The following is a 24,606-nucleotide window of genomic DNA, read 5'->3' on the forward strand; positions in this document are numbered from 1 at the left end:
ATATATATATATATATACACACACACACACACACACACACACACTGGAGATAAGATGTCATAGGGAGGAAGATCTCCCAAAGAAATTATATATATAAGTTTTCACAGAGGAAAGAATTCTTGAGAGAATTAATATATGCATATTCGAAGATAGAGATTTCTCATAGGGAAAATCAATCACAGGGATGAAATCAAAAAGGGTAAATATGATAGAGAAGAAATTATTATTTTTTTTCTCACGAAGATAATTGCATATGATTTTTCTACCTTGTTTTTTTTTTCTTTCCCTTAAAGAAAATTTCTAAAAAGTATTTATTTAAAACTAATCTATTCCTAAAATCTTTTTATTTTCCTTCTTTCTTTTAAAAATAAAATATCAATTTAAAAAAAAAAGAATTTACATGTGCATTTTTAAGGAAATTTTTATCAAATCCTTTCCTACATGCATTTTTTCCAATTATCAAGGAAACTAAGAATAATTAATAAATAAAAGATTACTCTCATTTGATCTAATCTATCTAATCAACTAGAGATGCTTTCTTGAAGAGGGAAATTTAATACAAGTAAAATCTAAAAGAAAAATAAATAATATTTCTTTGAAATTACAAAATTCACTTATGCAAATAAGAATGCAAAGAGGGGAACTTGGATTGACGAAGCTCTTGTTATTGAATCGTATCCAATCTCCCAGCTAGCCTTCTTCAATCCTTCCTTGTGGCTTGGTGAGAATTCTTCAAAAACAAACTTAACAAATTCTACAATGAAATGTGGCTACAAAATCCTACTACTATTGACAAGCATCTACAAGAACTTCTGAAATTACTTCTTCGCACACCAAAACAATGAACTCCCTTTTTGAAATTTTTTCATACGTTATATAGAAAAGGTGCACCAATTCCACTATCTAATGAATTAATTGAAAATAGAGATTCTTTTCCCAAATTGTCCTCATGCAAAATTGATTGCTCACTTAGTGGAGGAGTTACATGCAAGAATATAGAATTTGAATTTACCTCTAGAAGTTTCTTATTTTCTCCTACGACATGTGCTCAATTGGAGTTTTGAGATTTTAAAAAACTTGCCTATTTATGATCTCAAGTGTGTGTGTGTCCATTACTTAATTCCTTTTATTAAAATAGTTTCAACCTTAATCAATAAAACATTTCTAACTAACAATAATCACAAAAATGATATGAAATATAGTAATCACAATAATAGTATCAAGTTTTTTATTAAAATGAACAATGATATGAACATTTTATTCTTACAATTAGTATGATTGATTATTAATTGTTGTTTTGATGGTGAATTTTTTGTTTAATTATTATGTGCATTTTTTGTAATCGTATAATTTTTAAGTGGTAATTGTGGTGTTAAAACTAATCAGTAAGCATTAAAAAATGACCATGAAAAATGAATACAAAATATGTAAGAAACAAAAGAAGTTAATTTAGCCGATAGGCTATTATTCTTTGGAAATCCACCGGAAAGATCAAGTCTCACGCCTGAAAAAAAAACCGTTTGAAACAAACCGAGAAATAACTTGTCGGTCCAAGTCATCGATTTTCCATTTCTAGTGTACATCCTCTCTGTTGTGATTGCCCACGACCACCACTTTCTGCGAGGTGTAAGTAGAATCTAGAGCGTCTCTCATTTTCGATTTAGAATGTCCTAAAAACTGCTGTAATTCTCATCTTTCTGCTGCCACTTATGGGGTTTGAACCTTCAACGTCTTCTGTAATTTGTTTACAGAAAATTGGTTTTGGAACCCAAGGAATCAGGTCCCACTGGGATGTGTACCAATGGTTATATAAATTTCTTAAATTAAAAAAGTGATTTAAGATATTTATCAAACAAGTCTTCTGGGTAAGACCGTTTCTGTTCTCTAAAATCATTTATATTCTTAGAACGAAGATGCACATAATCGATTTGCTGAAAAAGCCTTTAGAGACTTTCAAGCAAATGCAAATGCAATTCATGGTAGGTATAAAGCGAAGTTCCACTACCTTTGCCAACATCCTCCCTGCCGTGCCAAAATGGGAGCTTTGGAACAGGGCATGGATATCCATCGAAGCGTATAGGAGAGGAGAATTTTATTAGATGTTGTAGTTGTAGCTGCCCTGATATACATGTACTCAAAATGTGGAAGCATTGATAAGGCACGTGAACTGTTTGACAAAATGCCTTGAAATGTATGGAATGCCATGATTGCAGGATATACACAGAATGGAATGCCATGATTGCAGAATATACACAGAATGGATCCATTGAAAAGGCTTTAGAAGCTTTCAAGCAAATCCAATTGGCAGGTGTGAAAGACAAATTCTACAACCTTTCCTAACATCCTTCTTGCCTGTGCCAAAATGGGAGCATTGTAACAGGGTATGGACATCAATCAAAGCATAAAGGATAGAGAAATATTGTCAGATGTTGTAGTTGCAACTGCCTTGGTAAATATGTATTCAAAATGTGGAAGCCCAGAGAAAGAATGTGAAATGTTTGACAGAATGCCTCAACGAAGTGTGGTCTCATGGAATATCGTGATTGTAGGATATACTCAAATTGGATTTGTTGCAAGAAACTTTCAAGCAAATGCAATTGGAAGGTGTAAAGCCAAACTCTACAACCTTTGTCAGCATCCTTTCTACTTGTGCCAAATGTGAGCTTTGGAATAGGGTATGGACATGCATCAAAGCATACTAGATAGAGGAATTTTGTTAGATGTTGTAGTTACCACTACCCTAGTTGACATGTATGCAAAATGTGGAAGCATAGACAACACATGACCTATTTGAGAAAATGCCTCAAAGAAATGTGGTCTCATGGAATGCTATGATTGAAGGATATGTACAACATGGATTTGATCAAATGGCTTTAGAAACTTTCAAGTAAATGCGATTGGCAAGAATAAAGACAAATTCCACTTCATTTGCAAACATCCTCCATCCCTATTACCAAATGGGAGCCCTAAAACAGGGCATGGATGTCCATCAAAGCATAAAGGATTGAAGAATTCTGTCAAATGTTGTACTTGTAGTTTCTCTAGTTGACATGTATGCAAAATGTGGAGGCATAGACAAGGTATTTGAATTATTTGATAGAATGCTTCAAAGAAATGTGGTTTCATGGATTGTAATGATTGTAGGACATGTACAAATGGATTTATTGAAAAGTCTTTAGAAACTTTCAAGAAAATCCAATTGACAGGTGTAAAGCCAAATTCCACAACCTTTGTGAGCATTGTCCCTACTCGTACCAAAATAGAAGCCTTGGAAGAAGGTGTGAATATCCCATAAAAGAATAATGGTAGGGGGATTCTTTCCAAATATTATAGTTGGAAATGCTTTGGTTGACATGTACGCAAACTGTTTAACATAATACATCAAAGAGATGCTATCTCATTGAATGCAACAGTTGCAGGACATGCTCAAAATGGATATATCAAGGATGCTCTCAAAATGTTTGAATTAATAAAGCAATCTAAACATATCTTGACATTTTGAGCTTTGCTTGTGTTTTATGTGAATGTAGTTCAACACATTTAGTGGATGAAGTTTGTACATACTTCAAGCACATGAATGACTATTATTGCATTACACCTACAATTGATCATTATGTGTGCATGGTTGGCCTTCTTGCTCATGTTGGCTATCTTGAGGACACCTTAAACATTATCATCAAGATGCCAGTTGAACCTATGGCATTGGTTGTGTCGATGTGTTTTCTTTGTGCCTATAGAACATATATGAATATAGGATTAAGAACATTTACAATGATGGTGCTTTTTATTTGGATCCTAAAAATGTCGCAACTTGTGTTCTTCTCTCAAACATCTATGTATAAATTAAAATCAAGTCATAATTAATTTTACATAAATTTGATTTTAATAATATAATTTTACAAGAATAATAATTAACAATTATGTCTATGAGTAATTTAATTATTTACAATGGGAATTAGGATTATCATTCTAAATAGAAATAAGATTATAATTATTATTATGGTTAGGATCAAAATAGAATTATAATTATAATTAAGATTAGGGTTGCAAGTAGGATAGAATAAGGGTTGTAGAATTGGGGTTAGGATTAGGGTACCATCCGGGTTAGAATGAAAATTTGGCATGTAATTAGGTTCACAATTACAATCAGGGTTAGGGTTACAATGAATGTTATAATTACAATTATGATTGGTGTTATAACTAAGGTTACACTTAGGGTTGCGGTTATGGCTAGACTAAAATTTTGGTACATTTAGAATTAAGGTTAGGTTTACAATTAGAGTTATGATAAATGTTAGAGCTAGGGTGAGGGTTGAGGTTAGTGTTAGAATTAGTAATATGATTACAATTAGGGATAAGGTTAGCATTTGGGTACAATTAGAACTAGGTTTAAGATGAAAGATATTTAGGGTTGAATTAGGGTAAGGATGAAACTTAGGGTTAGAAATAGAGTTAGTGTGATGCAGGAGCATCCAAGAGTCCACCTGAGACCAAGGAGATTATAAACATGAACAAAGACCCCAGAGCATCCTTGAAAGTGAATTGGAATGTTTTGAAGCCAATAATGGCTCTATGTAATGCTCAATTTGATTTAAATGTAATAAGTCCTGATAAGGGACCTAAGACAAAATATGGTGTCAAGTAGGCCAATAGTGTTTCAAGGGTCTAGAATGGTTAGTAGGGTCTTTGGTAGGGTTATTTAGGTATATGAAATAAAATTCCATTGATTTGGAATGATTTTAGCAAATAGAATGTATTAAATAAAGTTGGAAAATTCAAATCTTTGTATTCCAACGTTTAGTAGCATTTTGGAGGGAAATTGAGTTTTTAAGTCTTAATGAATTTGTAAACCCCTCCAACCAGCTTGGGTTGGTTGGGGAAGTTGTATTCATCATTTATGATGGAAAAAAGAGAGAAAAGTACAGATGGTACGGACTAGAGGTGCTGTTGTACGGACTGAGACAGTTTTAATGCAAAAAACTTGATTTTCCTTGCAAAACTTGCATTCCTTTGATGATCTTTGAGTTATAATCATTGAGGAAGGTTGATAGGAATTTAATGTGCATGATCTAAAGCATTTTATATCATTTTTAATCTGATCTAAGGATTTATATTGATTGTCCTGTTTTAAAAGTCTGATTTTCCTTGTTTTCTCAAGTATGAATATGTAATCCATCCCCTTTATGTGCTTACTGTGACTTGGGGGTGGAAACTAATGTTGTATCATATCAAACTAACATGAAAGTGCAGGATTGAAGTGGTTTTGCTGAGTGATCACTCACAAATGGTGAATTTGTTGGTTGATTGGAGCATGGGGATGGTGGCTAGAGTGTAGCAGCCACTAAAGTAGCCATTGGAGGGCTATCTTTTATGATTGGAATCAATAGAGGGCACCAATTTAATGGTGAAACAACCTTCATTTGATCAGAGAAGTGATTGGAGGCGTGATTTTTGAGCAAGCCCTAGTTTAGAGGGTGATTTAAGGAGGGTTTTAGAGTTTGGACACTTAGAAGTTGAATCAAGCCATAAAACCTAGAAAATCCTTTGTTTGGGAACCTGATTGAATACTGTACAATGTTTTGTAACCTGGTGTTAAGTTTTGTTGGTACTTCCTTTGTAAAGTGGGTGGTTTTTAAGGCTAAAAAGGGGCACATTTGAGGACAACAAAGGGTCCGTCCAAAACAACCTATATTGGTTTTTTGATATGTTGTGTAACATCCAAATGGGTGTCTAAATATGTAATTTTTTTGGGAAAGGTTTTTGGAAAATTTTTGAGTTAAAGGGAAATTACCTGATTTGAAGGGCTAGATGCTTGGTTGAATAAATGTATTGAGTTTGTGTTGAAGTTAGAGAGGCTTAGGGGTTTCTAAAGCCTTTGAATCATGTTTGTTTAGGTCCTTTTAAGTATGTGGAGGCAGGAGACACACCTGGTTTAGGTGGTGTTAGGTTTTGAGCCTATTGAGGCATTGAGTGCATTTGAGACACCTGAGGAGTGTAAGGGGTCTGGGTCCAAAATACACCTTTTATTTGCAAATTTGTATTAGATTCTCGTCTCTGCATCATAGTGTGTTAGACCTAGCAATAGAGTTAGAATTAAAGTTAGAGTTACAACTAGGGTTAGCAATAGAATTAAGACAAGGGTTTAATTTTGGGGTTGGAAATAGAATTAGGATTAGAATTAGAGGTAAAGTTGGAGCTAGAGTTAGGGATAGAATCAGGATTAGGTTTATATTACAATTATAGTAAGCATTAGGGAACACTTAGGGTTAACATGGAATTAGGGTTAATTTTATGAGAGGAAAAGTGAACTTGGAGGGAAAGACATGTTGGCGATGAGAAGTCCAATAGACATACTATGATCACAAAGTTTGAAAGTTTGAAAAAGTGTTTAAAGAAAATTGCATTTTTTGGAAAGCTGTGTCAAGGACGACAAATCTATCACATGTGGCAAGATGAAAAATTCTAACTGTGATGGGTGAAAATTAGGGTTTCAACCATTAAATGTGATAAAAGCATTAATTTTTCTTAATTACCATCACATTAATGAAAGATAGGAATTTGGTAAATCTAAGCCTAATAGACCAAGATTTTGATCAAAGGTCCTTTTGAATGGGGCTCATCTTTCTCTTGGGATTGAATTGTATTGAATTGTTGAGGATGTTAAAATTAGGGTAAATGTGTGGATATTGAAGAGATCAAGCATAAATAGTGAACAACGGTCGTTGCACGAAGCCACAAACTTGGATTTGGTCAAAGGAATATGATTTGGATTTGCTCTTTGAAATTCAACCTAAATTGTCAGGACCATGGTGGTGGTCTCCATGGTCCTTCTAACTTTTCGCTACACTTGTTCGTCTTTGTGAATCATGTCGCTCCTTTGAAATGCAACTTTGTACCTATTCCTACACATAGTGAAAAGGGGAAAATGGTTGGGAATAGGGGTTTTCCTAAGTCAAACCCTCATTTAGGAATCAACCTTGAATAAATAAATACAAATATCAAAATAAATACTAGAAGGATATACCTCAGATCATATTGATGATGATTTGCTTTGCTCTTTGCATGTAATCACATATGTTGTATGAAATTGGTGCAGGAGCACCCTTTCAAGCTCTCCCTCCTTGTTTTGTTGGTGTTATGCTTCTTATGAAGCCATTGTACATAAAATAATGAGCCATGTGCTCATAGGTCCTAGTGGAGATCTTAGGGGTCATAAGTCAAGATTGTGATTTTCTTGAAAATGGAGGGTATGTGTGCCTTTGTGGGTTTAGGGGTCATGAAAAGCAACATTGAGAAAGTTGCTCAAAAATTGCATGACAACTTTTAAAAGTTGTTAGGCAACTTTTCCACCAGGAGGCCAAAATCCTTAGTTTGACCTGGACAACCCTAATATGGGCACACAGACCAAGGCCAAGGTGGTATAAGTATTTGCAAACCCTAAATGAATGGGTTGGATGTTAGAGATTGTACGACCCAAGCAAGAAGAGCTTGACTGTGACTGTTTGTTGGTTACCAGTCAGATTGAATGAAGTTACCGAGCAAGTAAATGGATTGAACTGTGTGAAAAACTATGTGAAATGTCTTCTATGGTGTAAATACTTTCATTGTGAGTGATTAGTTTAGGTTTTTGTTTACCAATTGAGTGTGTTTGTAAATAGTTTGTAATTTGCAGTCTCACTGTCCAGTTTTGGACTGGTTGTGCAAATGAAGTCATAACTCCATTTCCCATTGTGGAATCACCATGAAACCATGGGGAATGGAAGTGAAGACCCTGCACTATAGTCCCATGCAAGAAGGGCCCTTAAAAATGCAGGAAGGCCAAGGAAAGACCCACTCCTAGGCGAGACTGGACAGTGCCCGGATAGGAGAGGTCAAATTGTAGAGGTCTTGGAGAGCAAGGTTGGTCAGAGGAGAGTGCACCCTTTGGACGAGGTGTAGAGGAGTGTGTGAAGCATCACTGGTGTGAAGGAGGAGCCTCCACCAATCCAAACAAGGTGGATAAAACACAAAACCTTCATTGTGACCCAGGCAGACCCCCAAAAAAACCCTCACAAAAACCCTTGAAAACCTTAAAATCCACCTAGGACAGTGTACGGACACTTGGAGGCCTAAAACCTAGAAAATCCTTGAGTCCTTGCCAAATGAATGGTAGTCCATTTTGGGAGTTAGGGTTGCTTGTGCATCGTTTGTGAGAGGGATCCCTAAAAGACCGGTTAGGAGGCCTAATTGGTCCTAATCCTTGTAGCCCTATTTTGTAGCCAAAACACAAAATGGTGAAATCGGTAAGGGGTTGAAGGCTTGAAACCTCTTGGGAGCACATGAATGGGTGGAAAGATCATGAAATAGACCTGTTATAACCTTGCTAAGACCTTGGAAGGTGTGGAACAAGCCTAGCCCTTATTGGCCATAGTAAGGGGTTTTGAGTCTCATGAGTAGGTGAGACCTTAGGAGCAGCATAACAACTCATTGGTGGGTGGATTGGGCAAGGTCTGGGGATTCCCCAAGCAAAGGGAGTCCTAGAGACCCTAGGGTGTGAGGAGAACACTAGGTGATCCAAGGAAAGGATCCAAGAGCGTAGACTAGGCTAGTCTATCCCAAGCACCAACCCATCAGATTGGTATCAGAGCAAGTAAAAGACTTGTTGGACTGTGTATGTCTCTATATATTGGTGAATCAGTAGGGGAGAGCAAAATGGTTACTAATGCAAAGCTGGCTAGGGAGGTGGAAGAACAGAAGGAGAAGAATAGACTCCTTGAAGAAGCTATGAGTGAGATAAGGGATAAACTACAGGAAGTGGTGGATCAAAGGATACAAGGACCTTGGGATGAAGACACCAAGGGTAAAGGCAAGAAGACTATAGACATAGATGACATTATCCCTGAACCAGATCCCTTGTTCAATGAAGAACCTTTTGTGAAGGCTATCAAGGCCTTGAACACCAAAGCCTTTGAAGGATTGCCACATTTCAGTGGAAGAATGGACATAGACACTATTATGGAATGGATTGAGGGCATGGAAAACCACTTTGAGTGTGAGGGAGTGACAGAGGCTCAAAAGGTTAAAGTTGCCAAATCAAGATTAATGGGAGCATCTTTGACATGGTGGAAGTACCTACAAGAAGAAAGAGTTAGTATGGGAAAGCTACCTATTGCAAATTGGAAAGCTATGGTGAGTAAGATTAAGGAGAACTACTTACCAGAGGATTATGAAGTCCAACTTCATAAGAAGAGACAAGGATTGAAGCAGAAGGATCTTGATGTGACCTCCTACATAGAGGAGTTTCAAAAGCTATGTCTTAGATCCAAAGTCCAAGAAGATGAATCTATTAAGGTGGCTAGGTATCTAAGTGGCCTAAAGTGGAACATTTAGGAGGAGATAAGCCTATGGACTCCTACTACTGTCCAAAAATGTCATCAGCTTGCTACCAAGGTAGAAGAGAGGAACAAAAGGAAAGGAGACTCCAATAACAGGGGTAGAGGTAGAGGTAGAGATCAAGTGAATCACTGAGGTGGTTACCAAAGCAAGACAAATGAGCAAAGGAACCAAGGAGAAACCAAGTTGACTGAGCATGGCAGTGAAGCCAATCTCAGAGGAGGACATTCTAGAGGAAGAGGTGCACAAGGTGGTCCAAATAGGGGTAGAGATACCGGTAGAGGTAACTCCTATTTTGCAACAATGAAGTGTTACAATTGTGGACAATTGGGACACTCGACATATAGATGCCCTGACAAGCCTACATCATCAAACAATGGAAAGAGGGTTGCATATACACATGAAGACTCTTCAAGAAGCAAGACACTTGAGGTGGACCATATTGAATTAGAGATTGGAGAAAATTTGATGTTCAATAGGGTCTTGATAAGACAGCCAGAGAAGAATGAACCTAAGCATAGGAGAGCATTGTTTAGGGTGAGGTGCAAGATTCTTGGTAAAGTTTGCAAGGTGATAGTTGATTCAGGCTCAACTGACAATATCATATCAGAAGAGGCAGTCAAGAAGTTGAAACTCACAAGGATACCCCACACTAACCCATACAAGGTGACATGGTTGAATCATGAGCAGAGTGTGCTAGTCAATGAGCAGACTTGGGTAGAGTTCTCTATTGGAGGATACAAGGATAAGATCCTTTGTGATGTGCTACCTATGGATGCATGTCACTTATTGCTAGGAAGACCCTAGCAATTTGATAGGAAGTTGATCTATGATGGAGAGGAGAACTCCATTTCCTTTAAGAAGGATAGCAAGATCTTCAAGATTCAGTCTTTGACAGAGAATGAAGAGGGAACTTCAAGAACACCTAGTGTTTTATTGGCTACCGGTAAAGAGTTTTTAAACTTGCTACATGAGGAGGAGATAGTGAAGTGTGCCATCTTTGTGAAGCCAAAGGAGGAAGAAGACAAGTTGCAGGTAGGGATACCCAAGGAGGTGAAGCACATGTTGCAAGAGTATAAGGACATAGTGAGTGATGGAACACTTGCAACACTCCCACCAAGAAGGTCTATAAGTCATCAAATAGACTTTGTTCCCGGTGCATCCTTACCTAACAAGGCTGCATATAAGCTTACACCTGATCAAAATAAGGAGGTAGCAAGGTAAGTGCAGAAGTTATTGGACCAAGGACTGATTAAGAAGAGCATCAGCCCATGTGCAGTCCCGGTAGTGCTAGCATCAAAAAAAGGAGGTAAGTGGAGACTTTGCACTGACTCAAGAGCAATCAATAGGATTACCATAAGGTATAGGTTTCCTATTCCTAGAATAGAGGATCTAATGGACTGTTTAGGAGGGGCTATGTATTTCACCAAGCTAGACCTTAAAAGTGGTTATCACCAGATAAGAATTAAGGAGGGTGATGAGTGGAAGACTGCTTTTAAAACCACATAAGGATTGTATGAATGGCTTGTGATGCCATTTGGACACACCAATTCTCCGAGCACCTTCATGAGGTTGATGAATGAAGTGTTGAAGGATTTCACAGGCAGATTTGCGGTGGTGTACCTAGATGACATACTCATCTATAGTAGAACCAAAGAGGAGCACCTTGAGTATTTGAGGTTAGTCTTAGAGAGGTTGCATGAGGAGAAGCTATCCATCAACCTAGAGAAGTGTGACTTCTTGAAGCAAAAGATGGTCTACTTAGGATTTGTGGTGTCTAAAGGAACCTTGAAGATGGATCCAAGCAAAGTGGAGGCAATCTTGAATTGGCTTGCACCTAAAACAGGGACTGAGGTTAGAAGTTTCCATGGATTAGCTCAATTCTATAGGAAGTTTGTGAGGAACTTCAGTGGCATATGTGCACCAGTTCTTGACACCATCAAAGGAGGCCTTAAAACTAAGTTTAAATGGTCTCATGGAATGTTGTGATTGAAGGATATGTACAACATGTATTTGATCAATGATGGTGCTTGTTTATTTGGATCCTAAAAATGTTGCAACTTGTGTTCTTCTTTCAAACATCTATGTATAAATTAAAATCAAGGTCATAATTAATTTTGCATAGATTTGATTTAAATAATATAATTTTACAAGAATAATAATTAACAATTATGTCTATGAGTAATTTAATTATTTACAATTAGAATTAGGATTATCATTCTAAATAGAAATAAGATTATAATTATTATTATCAATATAGAATTATAATTATAATTAAGATTAGGGTTGCAAGTAGGATAGAATAAGGGTTGTAGAATTGGGGTTAGGATTAGGGTAACCATCAGGGTTGGAATGAAAATTTGGCATGTAATTAGGCCCACAATTACAATCAGGGTTAGGGTTACAATGAACATTATAATTACAATTATGATTGGTGTTATAACTAAGGTTACACTTAGGGTTACAGTTATGGCTATACTAAATTTCTGGTACATTTAGAATTTAGGTTAGGTCTACAATTAGAGTTATGATAAATGTTAGAGCTAGGGCGAGGGTTGAGGTTAGTGTTAGAATTAGCAATATGATTACAATTAGGGTTAAGTTTAGCATTAGGGTACAATTAGAACTAGGTTTAAGATGAAGGATATTTAGGGTTGAATTAGGGTAAGGATGAAACTTAGGGTTATAAATAGAGTTAGTGTGTTAGAGCTAGCAATAGAGTTAGAATTAAAGTTAGAGTTACAATTAGGGTTTGCAATAGAATTAAGATAAGGGTTAAATTTAGGGTCGGAGATAGAGTTAGGATTAGAATTAGAAGTAAATTTGGAGCTAGAGTTAGGGATTGGATCAGGATTAGGTTTAGATTACAATTATAGTAAGCATTAGGGAACACTTAGGGTTAACATGGAATTAGGGTTAATTTTATGAGAGGAAAAGTGAACTTGGAGGGAAAGACATGTTGGCGATGAGAAGTCCAATATGCATACTATGATCACAAAGTTTGAAAGTTTGAAAAAGTGTTTAAAGAAAATTGCATTTTTGGGAAAGCTGTGTCAAGGAGGACAAATCTATCACATGTGGCAAGATAAAAAATTCTAACTGTGATGGGTGCAACTTAGGGTTTCAACCATTAAATGTGATAAAAGCATTAATTTTTCTTAATTACCATCACATTAACGGAAGATAAGAATTTGGTAGATCTAAGCCTAATAGACCAAGATTCTGATCAAAGGTCCTTTTGAATGAAGCTCATCTTTCTCTTGGGATTGAATTGTATTGATTTTTTGAGGATGTTAGAATTAGGGTAAATGTGTGGATATTGAAGAGATCGAGCATAAATAGTGAACTACAGTCATCGCATGAAGCCACAAACTTGGATTTGGTCATTTAAGGAATATGATTTGGACCTGCTCTTTGAAATTCAACCTAAATTGTTAGGACCATGGTGGTGGTCTCCATGGTCCTTCTAACTTTTTGCTATCCAAAAGGGCACTTGTTCATCTTTTTGAATTGTGTCACTCCTTAGAAATGCAGCTCTGTACCTATTCTTACCCATAGTGAAAAAGAGAAAATGGTTGGGAATAGGGGTTATCCTAAGTCAAACCCTCGTTTAGGAATCAACCTCGAATGAATAAATGCAAATACCAAAATAAATACTATAAGGATATACCTCAGATCATGTTGATGATGATCTTATTTTCTCTTTGTATGTAATCACATATGTTGTATGAAATGATGTGAACATTAAACAAAAACCTAATCACACACATGCTTGTATATGAACATGATGTAATTTTTCTCCACAATGGTTGAATGAAGAATATGTAGCCTTGAAGATCTTTGAAAATGCTTGATAATGAACACTTCATGGTCAGAAGAATGCTATGATTTGATTGCTTAGATTGGATAGAATGGAAAGATGAAATTAGGTTGATAAAATGTCTTTATATAAGGGTATCTAGGTAATTTACTGATTTGGCTGACCTCCAATGGTCATGCAGAGCCACAAAGATGAATTCCCACCAAAGAGATATGATACCTTCCCTATTCAAATTTGGGCTCTATTGAGAGGGACCATGGCGTAGTGTGCCATGGGCCTTCTGTAGAAGGGAGCAAAATGAAGCCTTATGGAGAGGGGTACCCCACCAAGGAATCCATCAATGTTGTTTGTGGCATCAAAACTAGAGAATAATCACAAAATGGATCTAGATAGGTGATGAGGATAGGACATGCTAAAGTGGGGGCACAAACATGAGGTGTAAATTGGCTTTGTGACAATTTATGGCACTACATTTAGGTCCCATTTTAATGGAAGTATGCACTTATGCAGATACTCACGATATAGTAGATGAAATGGATGGGAGAGAGGAGCAATTAGGAGCAAAACCAGTTCTTATATTACAAATAATTACTCCTAGCAAAGGCACTTTGTATATCTTGTGATCTACTCTTACCCTCTAATATATATCCAAAGTATATTTTACTATCGGCGTAACCATTGCACCTTGTTGAGGTGCAAGTGCTAGTATTAATAATAGGAAACATATAGCCCATATTAATCAATCAAAAATTTGTGTATACCAAAATAACACTCACTGTATACCACTTTTATATTAGAAATGAGATAATTTGATTGTTATAATACAAGATGACTATTAGATTGTATGATAATGGCTTTGGTCAATGCTCTATGTTCTTTGAGCCATCATGGTTGACAATCCTGAAATTATTACGCCGAAGGCGTCTCTTTATTTGAGATGGACCACCTGACATCTCAAATCAATGGTTTACATTTACGTAGAGGCATGCAAGACGATTCAAATGTCTGCCGCTATTGATCGATTTTCGTCAAATTTTGGTAGCGCTTTCCTCGGAAACTTCCATGGGAAATGGTAACATGACAACCATATTGATATTATTCAAGCACTTAAAGATGGTTGGCGTTTAACAGTTCGCTAACATGACAACCATATGGTACTGAGATGACAACCATATTTCAAGTACATCACCGATGAGGTTTAAGCGCCCATTAATGTTAATAATGTTAAAAAAAGATTATCTCTTACCACTTGCTTTATGTGGCAGATCTCTCTATGATTTCAATGTCATATTTTTTACCTCGGGAAAAATGCCCAATTGCATTTATCGAAACACCCCACTTGCATAGGGTCGGGAAATAGTATGGTCTTCGATAATTACAATGGCTTATAGCCATGAGTATTGATCAGAACAAAACAGGTCTCTTGCACTATTTGATGGGCGAGTGAAATGGGGGTTAATTTGTTATTCTTTCATATTTTGTGTTGCAATGTCGCATTATTTTACTATGGAAAGGAAGGGAGATTGAAGGCGGCGGCTCAAACCTAAAACCTGCTCTACATTCAAAATTTAACCATGGCTACACTATTTTGGCGCTAGAGTAGGGTGGATACAACACATTAGATTCAGATTTAGATTTCACTATACCCATTGTATATTTATCTTGATCTCTGATTAGGTACAGAGGGTCAAGCATAGTTATGCAGTCAACCAAGACCAAAAAATAACGAATTAAACATATTATTTGCAGCATGTTGGATAGGAACAACTCAAATCCACGTATGCTAGGCTATTTTAATAATCTAATTCTAATTTAATGTTCACTGTTATTTATTCTTCCTTTATTAAGGTCTATTTTCACTTCAAAATATATGTACTTTATTAAGGTATATTTTCACTTAAAAATATAAGTATGAAAATTGACTACATAAGACTAATTTTATAAAATTGTGATAATGTGGTTAAATGATTTTTATATGGTTCTAAAAAAATAATATTTTAGTTTAAAACTAATTACAAATTAAATTATATTGATATAATGAAATTCATTATTTCATATAATATTTTATTTAATATAAATTATATTATTTATGTATATTGTATAAAAATACATAATTAATAAATAATATACATTTTATATATTGCAAATTAAATTGTATTATTATATATAATATTATATAATGTAAATTTTATAAAATTTATTTCTAAAATATATTATAAGTTTTATATTTTGATTGATTCAGAATAATTTGACTTGAGATAATTGGGTTTTTCATGATGATTTTCGACTTGAGTTTTGTCATTGGTCACCTTTAAATATAATAGGCCTTGTATTAACAATATTATAGTTATATTTAATAATTGATATTATATTCTATACTTACTATAGAATATATTACATATTAATAAATATAATTATTATATAATATATTTTTAATATAGTAAAAATTAATTTATATTGTCTCTCACACCTCATCTCTTGCTTTTACCATGTCTAGCTTTATCTTCTCATCTTTCCCTCTCCCTCGCTATCTACATCTCATTATCTCTCTCTTATTCGCTCTATCTCTCCATCTATCTTCCTCTCTCTCCATCTATGTATAACCCTCTCTTTACCTCTATATGTATTACTTCATAGATCTTTATCTTTTTGTCTCTTCATCTCCTCCTCTCATTGACTGCATCTTTCTATCTTTATTTAACCCTCTCCCTCTTTTGCTCTCCTTCTATCTCTCCCTCTTTATATATAAATATATCTCTCACCCCTCTATCTTTCCTAGTATTTATCTCTTTGTCTCTCTCTATATCCCTCAATCTATATCTTACCCCATCTCCCTCTTTGTCCCCCTCTCTATATATTGGTCTATCTCTCCCTCTCCATCTGTATATATTAGGATATATCTTCCCCCTCTTTATCCCCTCTTCCTTTCTACCCATCTCTCTCTCACTGCCCTCTCCTCTATATTTCCATTCTCTTCTCTCCTCATCTCTCCCTCCCTTGCTCCATCCATATCCCCCTATTTATCTATTTATCTTTGCCCTTTTCTCCATTTCTCTTCTCATATACCTCCTTAGATCTCTTTATTTTAGCATATACCTCCATCTATCTCTTTCTCTTCCCATATATCTCTATCTTTCCCTCTTTCTCTATCCTTCTCTTTATCTCCCTCAATTGATCTATCTCCCTCTCCCTCTCTATCCCTAGCTCCATATCTATTTGTCTACCTCTACTCTTCGTCTCTTTATCTATCTCTTTGTCTCTATCCCCCCACTACCTCTCTCAATATCTTCTTATAAATACTTATATCTTACCTCTCTCCATCTCTCCCTCTCCCTTTGTATCTCTCACTCTTTTTCCTTATCTCCCCCTTGATATCTCCCTATCTTTATCTCTCTTGCTCATATATGTACATCTCTATCTATTTCTAACCTACTTCCTATCTCCCTCTATCTTCATCTTAACCCTAATGTCATATTTTTCCATCCATCTCTAAACATGCCTCCCCATCTCTATCCATCCATCCTTGTCCTTCTTCCTATACCTCTGCACTTATATCTCTCTGCCTTTCTATCTCTATCTCTCCATATTTTTTCTTCCATGCATCTCTCTATCTCTATCTTGTTATCTACCCATCTCTCTCCACTCCTACATATCTCCCTCTCTCTATCTCTCTCTCTCTATCATTCTTTCCCTCTCTCATAGTATATTTACCTCTCCCATATCTATCTTTCCCTCTTCTCTCTCTCTTTATTTCTCTCCCCTCCATATCCCTCTCCTTCAAAGATTTTTTAAATGATACTTGTAAGTGGACTTCTCCATTGACCCTTTTATTACACAAACAAAATCATTTTCTAAAGGGCCTGCTTATTGATCTCATGTAGTACACAAATGAATGCAACTAATTGACCAAAAGTTGTCCTAATTAACCTTCTAAACCTCTTCGTACCCATTGCACACCAAGGTGCAATTGCTAGTAATATAAAAATGATAGCATTGGAGATCTTGGACACCAAAATTAATGGCCATTTTTTTTTGTTTTCTTAAATGCATATATTAATTATAATGAATGTTACATTAGTTTGTGTTTAGTATTAAATGGTAACGTGGGGTCTATAACACATGGGTTTGATTTGTAATGACTCTGTCATATTAGTTTGTCTTTGGTCAAACTTCACATGATTTCTACCTACTTTCCGCCGGGTTATCAGAGATTTCTCACGAGCTTTGCAGGGTGGGTGACTGGTTATTAAACATTTCATTATAAGAAATAGAGTTTCAATAGCAGTTGCAATCATTTCTAAGAATATCATATTAAAACACCACGATCTACAAGACGTTTAACTTGCATCATCAATGGTTCTGTGGCAGGGCAGAGTAGAGTGACTGATTATTAATATTGAAATCGAAGGGATTCTCATTATTGATAAGTAAGAGATGGATGAATTAAATGAGCTTAACTTTGGGAAAATTCTATGGTTAAGTGTAATATTATAAAATGATTTGAATTATTTCAAATTTTACATAGGTAATACTTATTGTCTCATTACAATAAGAACAAAAAAGAGGATAAGAACAAAAGAAAGAGAACATAACAGTCGTGATGCCCACAACAGTTAAGAAATGAGACAGAGTTGATTGTCATATTAGATAGCGATCAAGATAGGCATCTACAGTGGTGTATTTGACATCTGGGTATAGCTGACTAGCCTCTCTTCCCTCCTCACCTATCTCAAAATTATAGAGGCATCCGTCGTAGAATATGTGGTAGAAATGTGTCATGCCAATCTGCTCCGCCAAGTTCTCACCTGCAGATCATCGTTTCCCCATGAAATAAGAATTAACATCGGTCGCTGAAAATGGAATGAAATGAAATGGAAGAAAAGATTTTAAATAACGTTTTAATATCAAGCATTTCAAACAGATTTTAAAAATTCTTTTCAATGTTGACTCTTTTACTGTAAATTTTGATCAAGAAATCAATCATTTTGGAGAGAAGTTTAAAAAATCAATATCCTCTTTAATACATTTTCAAATTTCTTTCAATATTGACTCTTCTATTATGAATCTTGATTAAAAATATCAATGACTTCGAAGAAAATTAGAAGATATTCTCAAATTTTTTTCGATTATAAATTTTTATCAAAGAATCAAATCATTTTCAAGAAAAGTTTAAAGAATGAAGATCCTCATTCTTAATACATTTTCAAATCTCTTTCAATATTGACTCTTCTATTATGAATCTTGATTAAAAAAACCAATGACTTTGAAGAAAATTAGAATATAATGAACAGAAGTAAGAAGTGGTGTTACCTACCTTTCATAAGATTCAAGTACTCATCTCTTGACACGGATATCTTCTGCAAGACATTGCCAGACTTTTTCTCCCATAATTCAATCACCTCTCTGTGTGACAGAATATTAGCTGGAGGGCGAATGTAAACAGCCTTGTTAACAGTGCGAGGATCTACAGCAGACTTTATTGTGTAAATTGCAACGTCATCTTCATCCACCCAAATTGCTACAATTACAAACAAAATAAATTAATTCAATAAATAAATAAATCATTAAATTTGATCCAAAATATTGATAATAAAAATCTTCGCATCAAAAGTACTAATTACCTTTTACATTGCTATCACCGTAGAGGAAAACTGTGTCAGTGGGTGGTGTTAAACGACCGCGTTGGGCAAGACCCCCCACGAAGTAACCGGCAAAGCAGTTTGCAGAGACATAGGTGTAAGGGATCCCCGCTGCTTCAATCGTACCTCTCACTTCTCTTTTGTCGATGAAAGTCACGTTTCCTGGCTCTATTGCGTCCATCATTTTGTCAGGGTCTATTCCGAATTCAGACGGAAGATATCTCTAAAAAAATTACAAAAGTGAAAAACAAACTAGACTTAGGTATTGTTTGAATAGATAATGATTACTCTAATACTCTCTGATATACATTCATTGTTTCTGTTAATACAAGATAGTTAAAAAAAAACTGCAATAAAAACTGCAATTTCGTTTATATTCTGTTAGTATAAGACAATTAGTACAGTTGAGTTAGTCTAGCAGTCACAAGTTCAAATCTTACATGAATAAGGTATGTACGTCTCATTTGTAAAATTCTAATTCATTTGTAAACCCATACATAAATGACTGACATTGTAGACTATAAAAAACCTTTTCCTTTCCTTTTATAAACATTGATTTCTTTATGATTTCTAGAAATATCCTACTTTTATTGCAATAGAGAAATACTCTGAAGTAGATCTGGGCATATATATCTGTGTACAACATACCTTGATGTTGCCGGCCTCTTTAATGGCTTCCACCAGCTTTATCTGTTCAGGGATTGCATGGCTGCGGATGTGGTTTCCAGCAATCGCACATATAACAACGTCCACTTGCTTCACAGCGGCCACAAGGCTCTCTTTATCATCAAAAGACCCCTGTTTAGCCATAGGTAAGTTCACAAAAATACTTTCAGTTAAAAGAAATGAAATTTTCACAAAGTTTGAAATATTCTTAGATTTGATTTCATGAACATATTTTCTATAATTTTTTCAATCATTTTTATGATCTATTTGATTTCATTGATATTTTTCATCAATCTTTTGAATCATATTTTATGATCTATCTGATTTCGTCAATCTTTGAAATCATGTTTCATAATTTTCATGTTAGCTACTTTCTTAATCTTAATGATAAATCATGAAATTCGATCCAAAACATTGATAAATAATAACTTGTGATACCAACCTTAACCAGATGGGCACCAGCATTTCTGAAAGAAAATAACATTTGCAACTTCTCAATATCAAGACCTGTAAATGGGCGAAACAAGACATAAGTGGGATGGCCAAGGCTCAAGCTGGCTCTCACGAACCTCCTGCCTATGTAACCAGTGCCTCCCACTATCAAAATCCTACTCTTCTCCTCACATGTTCCTGATTCTTCCCCTCCCATTTCTTCACAAAAATCACCCCCCCTCCAAAATATTGTTCTAAGCCCTCTTCAAGTCTTGTTCATCCCCATTTCATTCCATGATCTTATAGCAATAGCATAACAGATTAACCATTTTTAGATGTTTTTTTTCTTTTGTTTGATTGTAAAAAGACAAACAAAATGTGTTCTACGGGCTAATTTAAATCACAATTTGCTGCAACTGTTTGCGGAGGAATACGCGGTATGTTGACCCCCAATAGCTGGCCAATTCATTTTTTTAAAGAACAGTTTAATAGTTCAATATATGTGATTGTAATTAGCCGATAGGCTATATGTGGAGGAATGTCCACCAGATTTTCTTCCCCTGGCAATCTTTTCGTGTATTTTGCTTGCTGCAGTCGCCGCCAAACCAAAACGAAAAAAGTGAAAGGGGCTGTTGGAAAATCTTGTTGCAGATTTTATTCAAGTCAGTCGACCTGCCACATCTTCCCTGTGTACTTGCCAGACCTGTGTCTGTTCCGTCTTGCGCAAGGAAATAGAAAATAGAGATGACAAAGACTAATGCTGTGCGACTAGATAACCTAACTCAGTGCTTTGTCCGATTCTATTTGTTTTCTAATGAATTTGGACATCCTGTCATCGATGCTGTGTGACTAAGGCTGTGTGACTAACATGCGTGTTAGTTGCGCATTGCTCTCATCTTAATTTTTCTTACAATTAGTTTTCAACCCGCAATCAAATCGGGATGTGTCTATTTTGGTTCCAAAACGACAATATGGATTGACTAACACGTGTGTTAGTCGCGCAATTTAGATCGTCGATTTTGCAATTAACGGTTGCGATTGACTAACCTGTCGCTAACACACTGTACAAAAGGTCCGTTTTGGAGCCAGACGCAGCCAATCAAATCGGCCCTTAAGACATGTAGCCTACTTCATGGCATTTTCATCAGGCGGCGGCTATTTTGGCTCCAAAAACGTACTAACGTATCACAGAAAGTTGCATAACATACAATCATGGTTACATTACAGACCGTTGATTGTGAAAGTGATGGCTGTGATTTTTTGAGGGTGTCAATAACACGAACAGTTTTGGAGCCAGATTTTTCTTCAACCCTTTCTACCATTCTTCACTCTATAGATCTGGATTTTGTTTGCGCTTTAATTAAATACACGCTTTGTCCAACGGTAAATCAGAAAAACTAATTAGATATAGGATTGAAAATATAGTAGTATGGAACAAGTGCCACGTAGTGGCTAGTACTTGTGTCTTTATAGTATTGCAATAATGAAAAAATTGTCTAGTTAATAGATGAGTTATAAAATATCAATTTAGACATACATTCAAACAATAGTTAGAGATAATATACTTTCAAGGCATATGTATTGTAGCTACGCATTAGAGAGTACCCAAAATTGTAGTATATAATGAACAAATTGAAATTCAAAGTTTAAGGTGTTTTATTGATTGAACCTTTTTAGTTATTGGATAATTATTTTAATTTTTAAAATAATAATTAATATGTTGCAACTCTAAAATTATATAATTATAGAATACAATAATCTCTATAAATTTAATTTTAAATTTAACAATAACCATCAGTCTAATCTTAACTCTTGATATAATTTTAATCCTTACCCTAATCTTAACCCTTGATCTAAGTTTAACCCTAACATTAATTTTAATCTTATGTCTAGCCTAGTTCAAATTCTAGTTGTAACCATAACCCTAATTCTAACATTAACATTAAATACAACCCCTAATTCTAACATGGAATACAACCCCTAATTTTAACATTAGAAAAAATCCTAATTCTAATTTTTCCTTAACTTCTATCCCCAGTCCTTAATCTAAGTCTAAGCTTAACTCTAACCTTAACTATATTGATTTTAGAATTATAATAATTAATAATAATTAATATTAGAGCTATAATAAAATTAATAATTATAACTTAAGTTATAAACATTTATTTTAATTATAACCTTAAAATTACTAATTATAATCTTAATTAATAATGATTTAATTTAAATATTTATATTGTATAATTATTTTAAATTTTAAAATAATAATTACTATGTTCTAACTTTAAAATTATATAATTATAAAATTATAATAATATATATAATTCTAATTCTATATTAAAATTATAAATATTTCAACTTAATTTTAATCATAACTTTAAAAATTAAATCCACAAACATTTAACCATTAAAATATTTAACCCGGTAAGAGAAAAATCACTAGTACATTTGGGCCTCAATTTTGACTACAATTCGTTGGATTGCCGACGAGCAATGCTGTCGAAAACTTGTAGTCAGACATTTCGATGATGCTCAAGACCGTCAGAATTCTGACGTCATCGAAGACTCTTCCAACGACGACCATGACTGCGCTTAGCCATTGGTAAAACTCGATAAGTCGTCGGAATTCCAACGGCTTCCAGGTGATGTTTTCGACAATGAACATGACCACCCATCTCTGTCGAGAATGTAGTCGGATATACAACATCCTCGTCAGATGTTTTGCGATGGTTTGGGCGTTGGAATAAATTGGGTGGGTGTTGGAATTCCGACAACCCCCTCACTGCTTAGTCATCGGTAAAACTTGATAAGTCATCGGAATTCCAACAGCTTCCAACATCCTTGTCGGATGTTTGTGGGGGTCCGTCGGACGTTCGACGACATCCAATGACAACTAGGGCATCCGCACCGATGAGGATGCTGTATGTACGATGGTTCGGGCATTGGAATAAATTGGGTGGGCATTGGAATTTCGACAGCCCCCTCACTGCTTAGCCATTGGTAAAACTCGATAAGTCGTTGGAATTTCAATGACTTCTAGCATCCTCGTCAGATGTTTTGTGGGGGTCTGTCAGACGTCTGACGATGTCCAACGACAACCAGGGCATCCGCACGGATGAGGATGCTGTATGTGCAACAGTTTGGGCATCAGAATAAATTAGGGGGCATCGGAATTCGGACATCCCCCTCACAACTTATCCAACGAGGATGCTGTCAGACATACAACATCCTCATCGGATGCTTGGTGGATGGAAAGGTTTGCACTTATTGACCAATATGATAATACTAAAGATTCATTATTTTGTATCAACCAACTAAACAACAATAAAAATGATTTGACAATCTAAGCATGCGACGATTCGGGCGTCAGATGCTTGGTGGATGGAAAGATTTGAACTGATTGACCAATACGATAATACTAAAGATTCATTATTCTGTATCAACCAACCAAACGACAATAAAAACAATTTGACAATCTAATCTTTCCACTCAAAGACTAGCCTCAAAAAACCATGTATGATTGAAGAATTGTGTCCCACATTAAGTTTTTCAATCCCATTAATAGCCACCCATAGGTGGCATACCATAAGCTGGCATGGGAGGCATTCCCATTCCACTCATACCTAGCTGAAAGCAACCTCCCATTCCCACTCCCATGCCAGGCATTGGAGGTGCTGGCAAAGCAAGGGGAAGAAGCTGAGCATACATATTCTGTAAACAAAATAGGCACATATCTGTTTCTCCAGAAGATTTAAAATGTTTATTAAAGAGAAACTTAAAATATTCACAGAATCATCAGAGTATATCAAGAACCTGAAGTAGGTATTGAAACACAAATTCAATCATATTATTCATCCAGACAAGTTCCAAAGACACATCTGGTCTGATCAAGTCATAGCATATGAACAAGCATGAAGCAAAGCATTCTTTCTTGCCCTCCAGTTCCAAATGCAAAAGTAAGCCCCATTTCAATGCCCCAATCCAAAATGAATATTCAAAATACACTTTAGCCTGTGAGAGAGAACAACCAACTATATGTTTTACCAATTGTATACCTATTCCACAAAATACACCAGCAATTCCTTTGCAAGTTCACGATCACCCGATTGAGAACTAGTTTCCATTGCATCCTTGTAAAGATTATCCTTTTTAGACAGTGCAATATGTTAGCACATTATTTTTCTATAATTTCCTTAATTATGCTCTTAAAAATGCTATTTTTCTATAATTTCCTTAATTATGCTCTTAAAATTCTATTGGAGGTGCTGACAAAGCAAGGGGAAGAAGTTGAGCATACATATTCTGTAAACAAAATAGGCACATATTTATTTGAATTTTTAAAAACTGTCAGTAGTGTAGAACAAGTGCTCCTTGAGGCTCAATTAAGCAAAATGCATACATGTTGAGCAACAAGATCTTTCTCTTCTTTCTCCTTGGATTTCTCTTCTTGGACAATCTCTAACTTGTTCTTAACAAGCTCATCAAATTTTGTCGTGTATTCTCGAATGAACTTTGAAAAAGATTTTTTTTGAATATTAGCGATTTAATTCTGCAGAAGATTTAAAATGTTTATTAAAGAGAAACTTAAAATATTCATAGAATCATCAAAGTATATCAAGAACCTGAAGTAGGTATGGAAACACAAAGTCAATCATATTATTCATCTAGGCAAGTTCCAAA

The 24,606-nt window shown here is 35.3% G+C and overlaps 1 protein-coding gene across 1 annotated transcript; it reads right to left on the reverse strand.

Annotated features, from left to right (window-relative positions):
- Positions 1-17,813: 17,813 nt before the first annotated feature.
- Positions 17,814-20,352, reverse strand: LOC131065630 (bifunctional pinoresinol-lariciresinol reductase 2). Its single transcript, XM_058000191.1, has 5 exons — positions 19,940-20,352; positions 19,480-19,629; positions 18,814-19,054; positions 18,507-18,710; positions 17,814-17,997 (listed from the first exon to the last, which is right to left on the reverse strand). Exons 1-5 carry the CDS (start codon positions 20,144-20,146, stop codon positions 17,831-17,833), a joined length of 969 nt encoding a protein of 322 aa, XP_057856174.1. The 5' UTR covers positions 20,147-20,352; the 3' UTR covers positions 17,814-17,830.
- Positions 20,353-24,606: the final 4,254 nt, after the last annotated feature.

The sequence above is a fragment of the Cryptomeria japonica genome, chromosome 3 (assembly GCF_030272615.1).
Source record: "Cryptomeria japonica chromosome 3, Sugi_1.0, whole genome shotgun sequence".
Taxonomy (NCBI): Eukaryota; Viridiplantae; Streptophyta; class Pinopsida; order Cupressales; family Cupressaceae; genus Cryptomeria; species Cryptomeria japonica.

Excerpts from the sequence above, each read along its gene's own strand:
- LOC131065630 (XM_058000191.1), bottom strand. The coding sequence starts at position 20,146 with ATGGGAGGGGAAGAATCAGGAACATGTGAGGAGAAGAGTAGGATTTTG. Across the intron at positions 19,055-19,479 it reads AAGAGGCCGGCAACATCAAG|AGATATCTTCCGTCTGAATT; the intron begins GTATGTTGTACA and ends TAATTTTTTTAG. Across the intron at positions 17,998-18,506 it reads GTACTTGAATCTTATGAAAG|GTGAGAACTTGGCGGAGCAG; the intron begins GTAGGTAACACC and ends GATGATCTGCAG.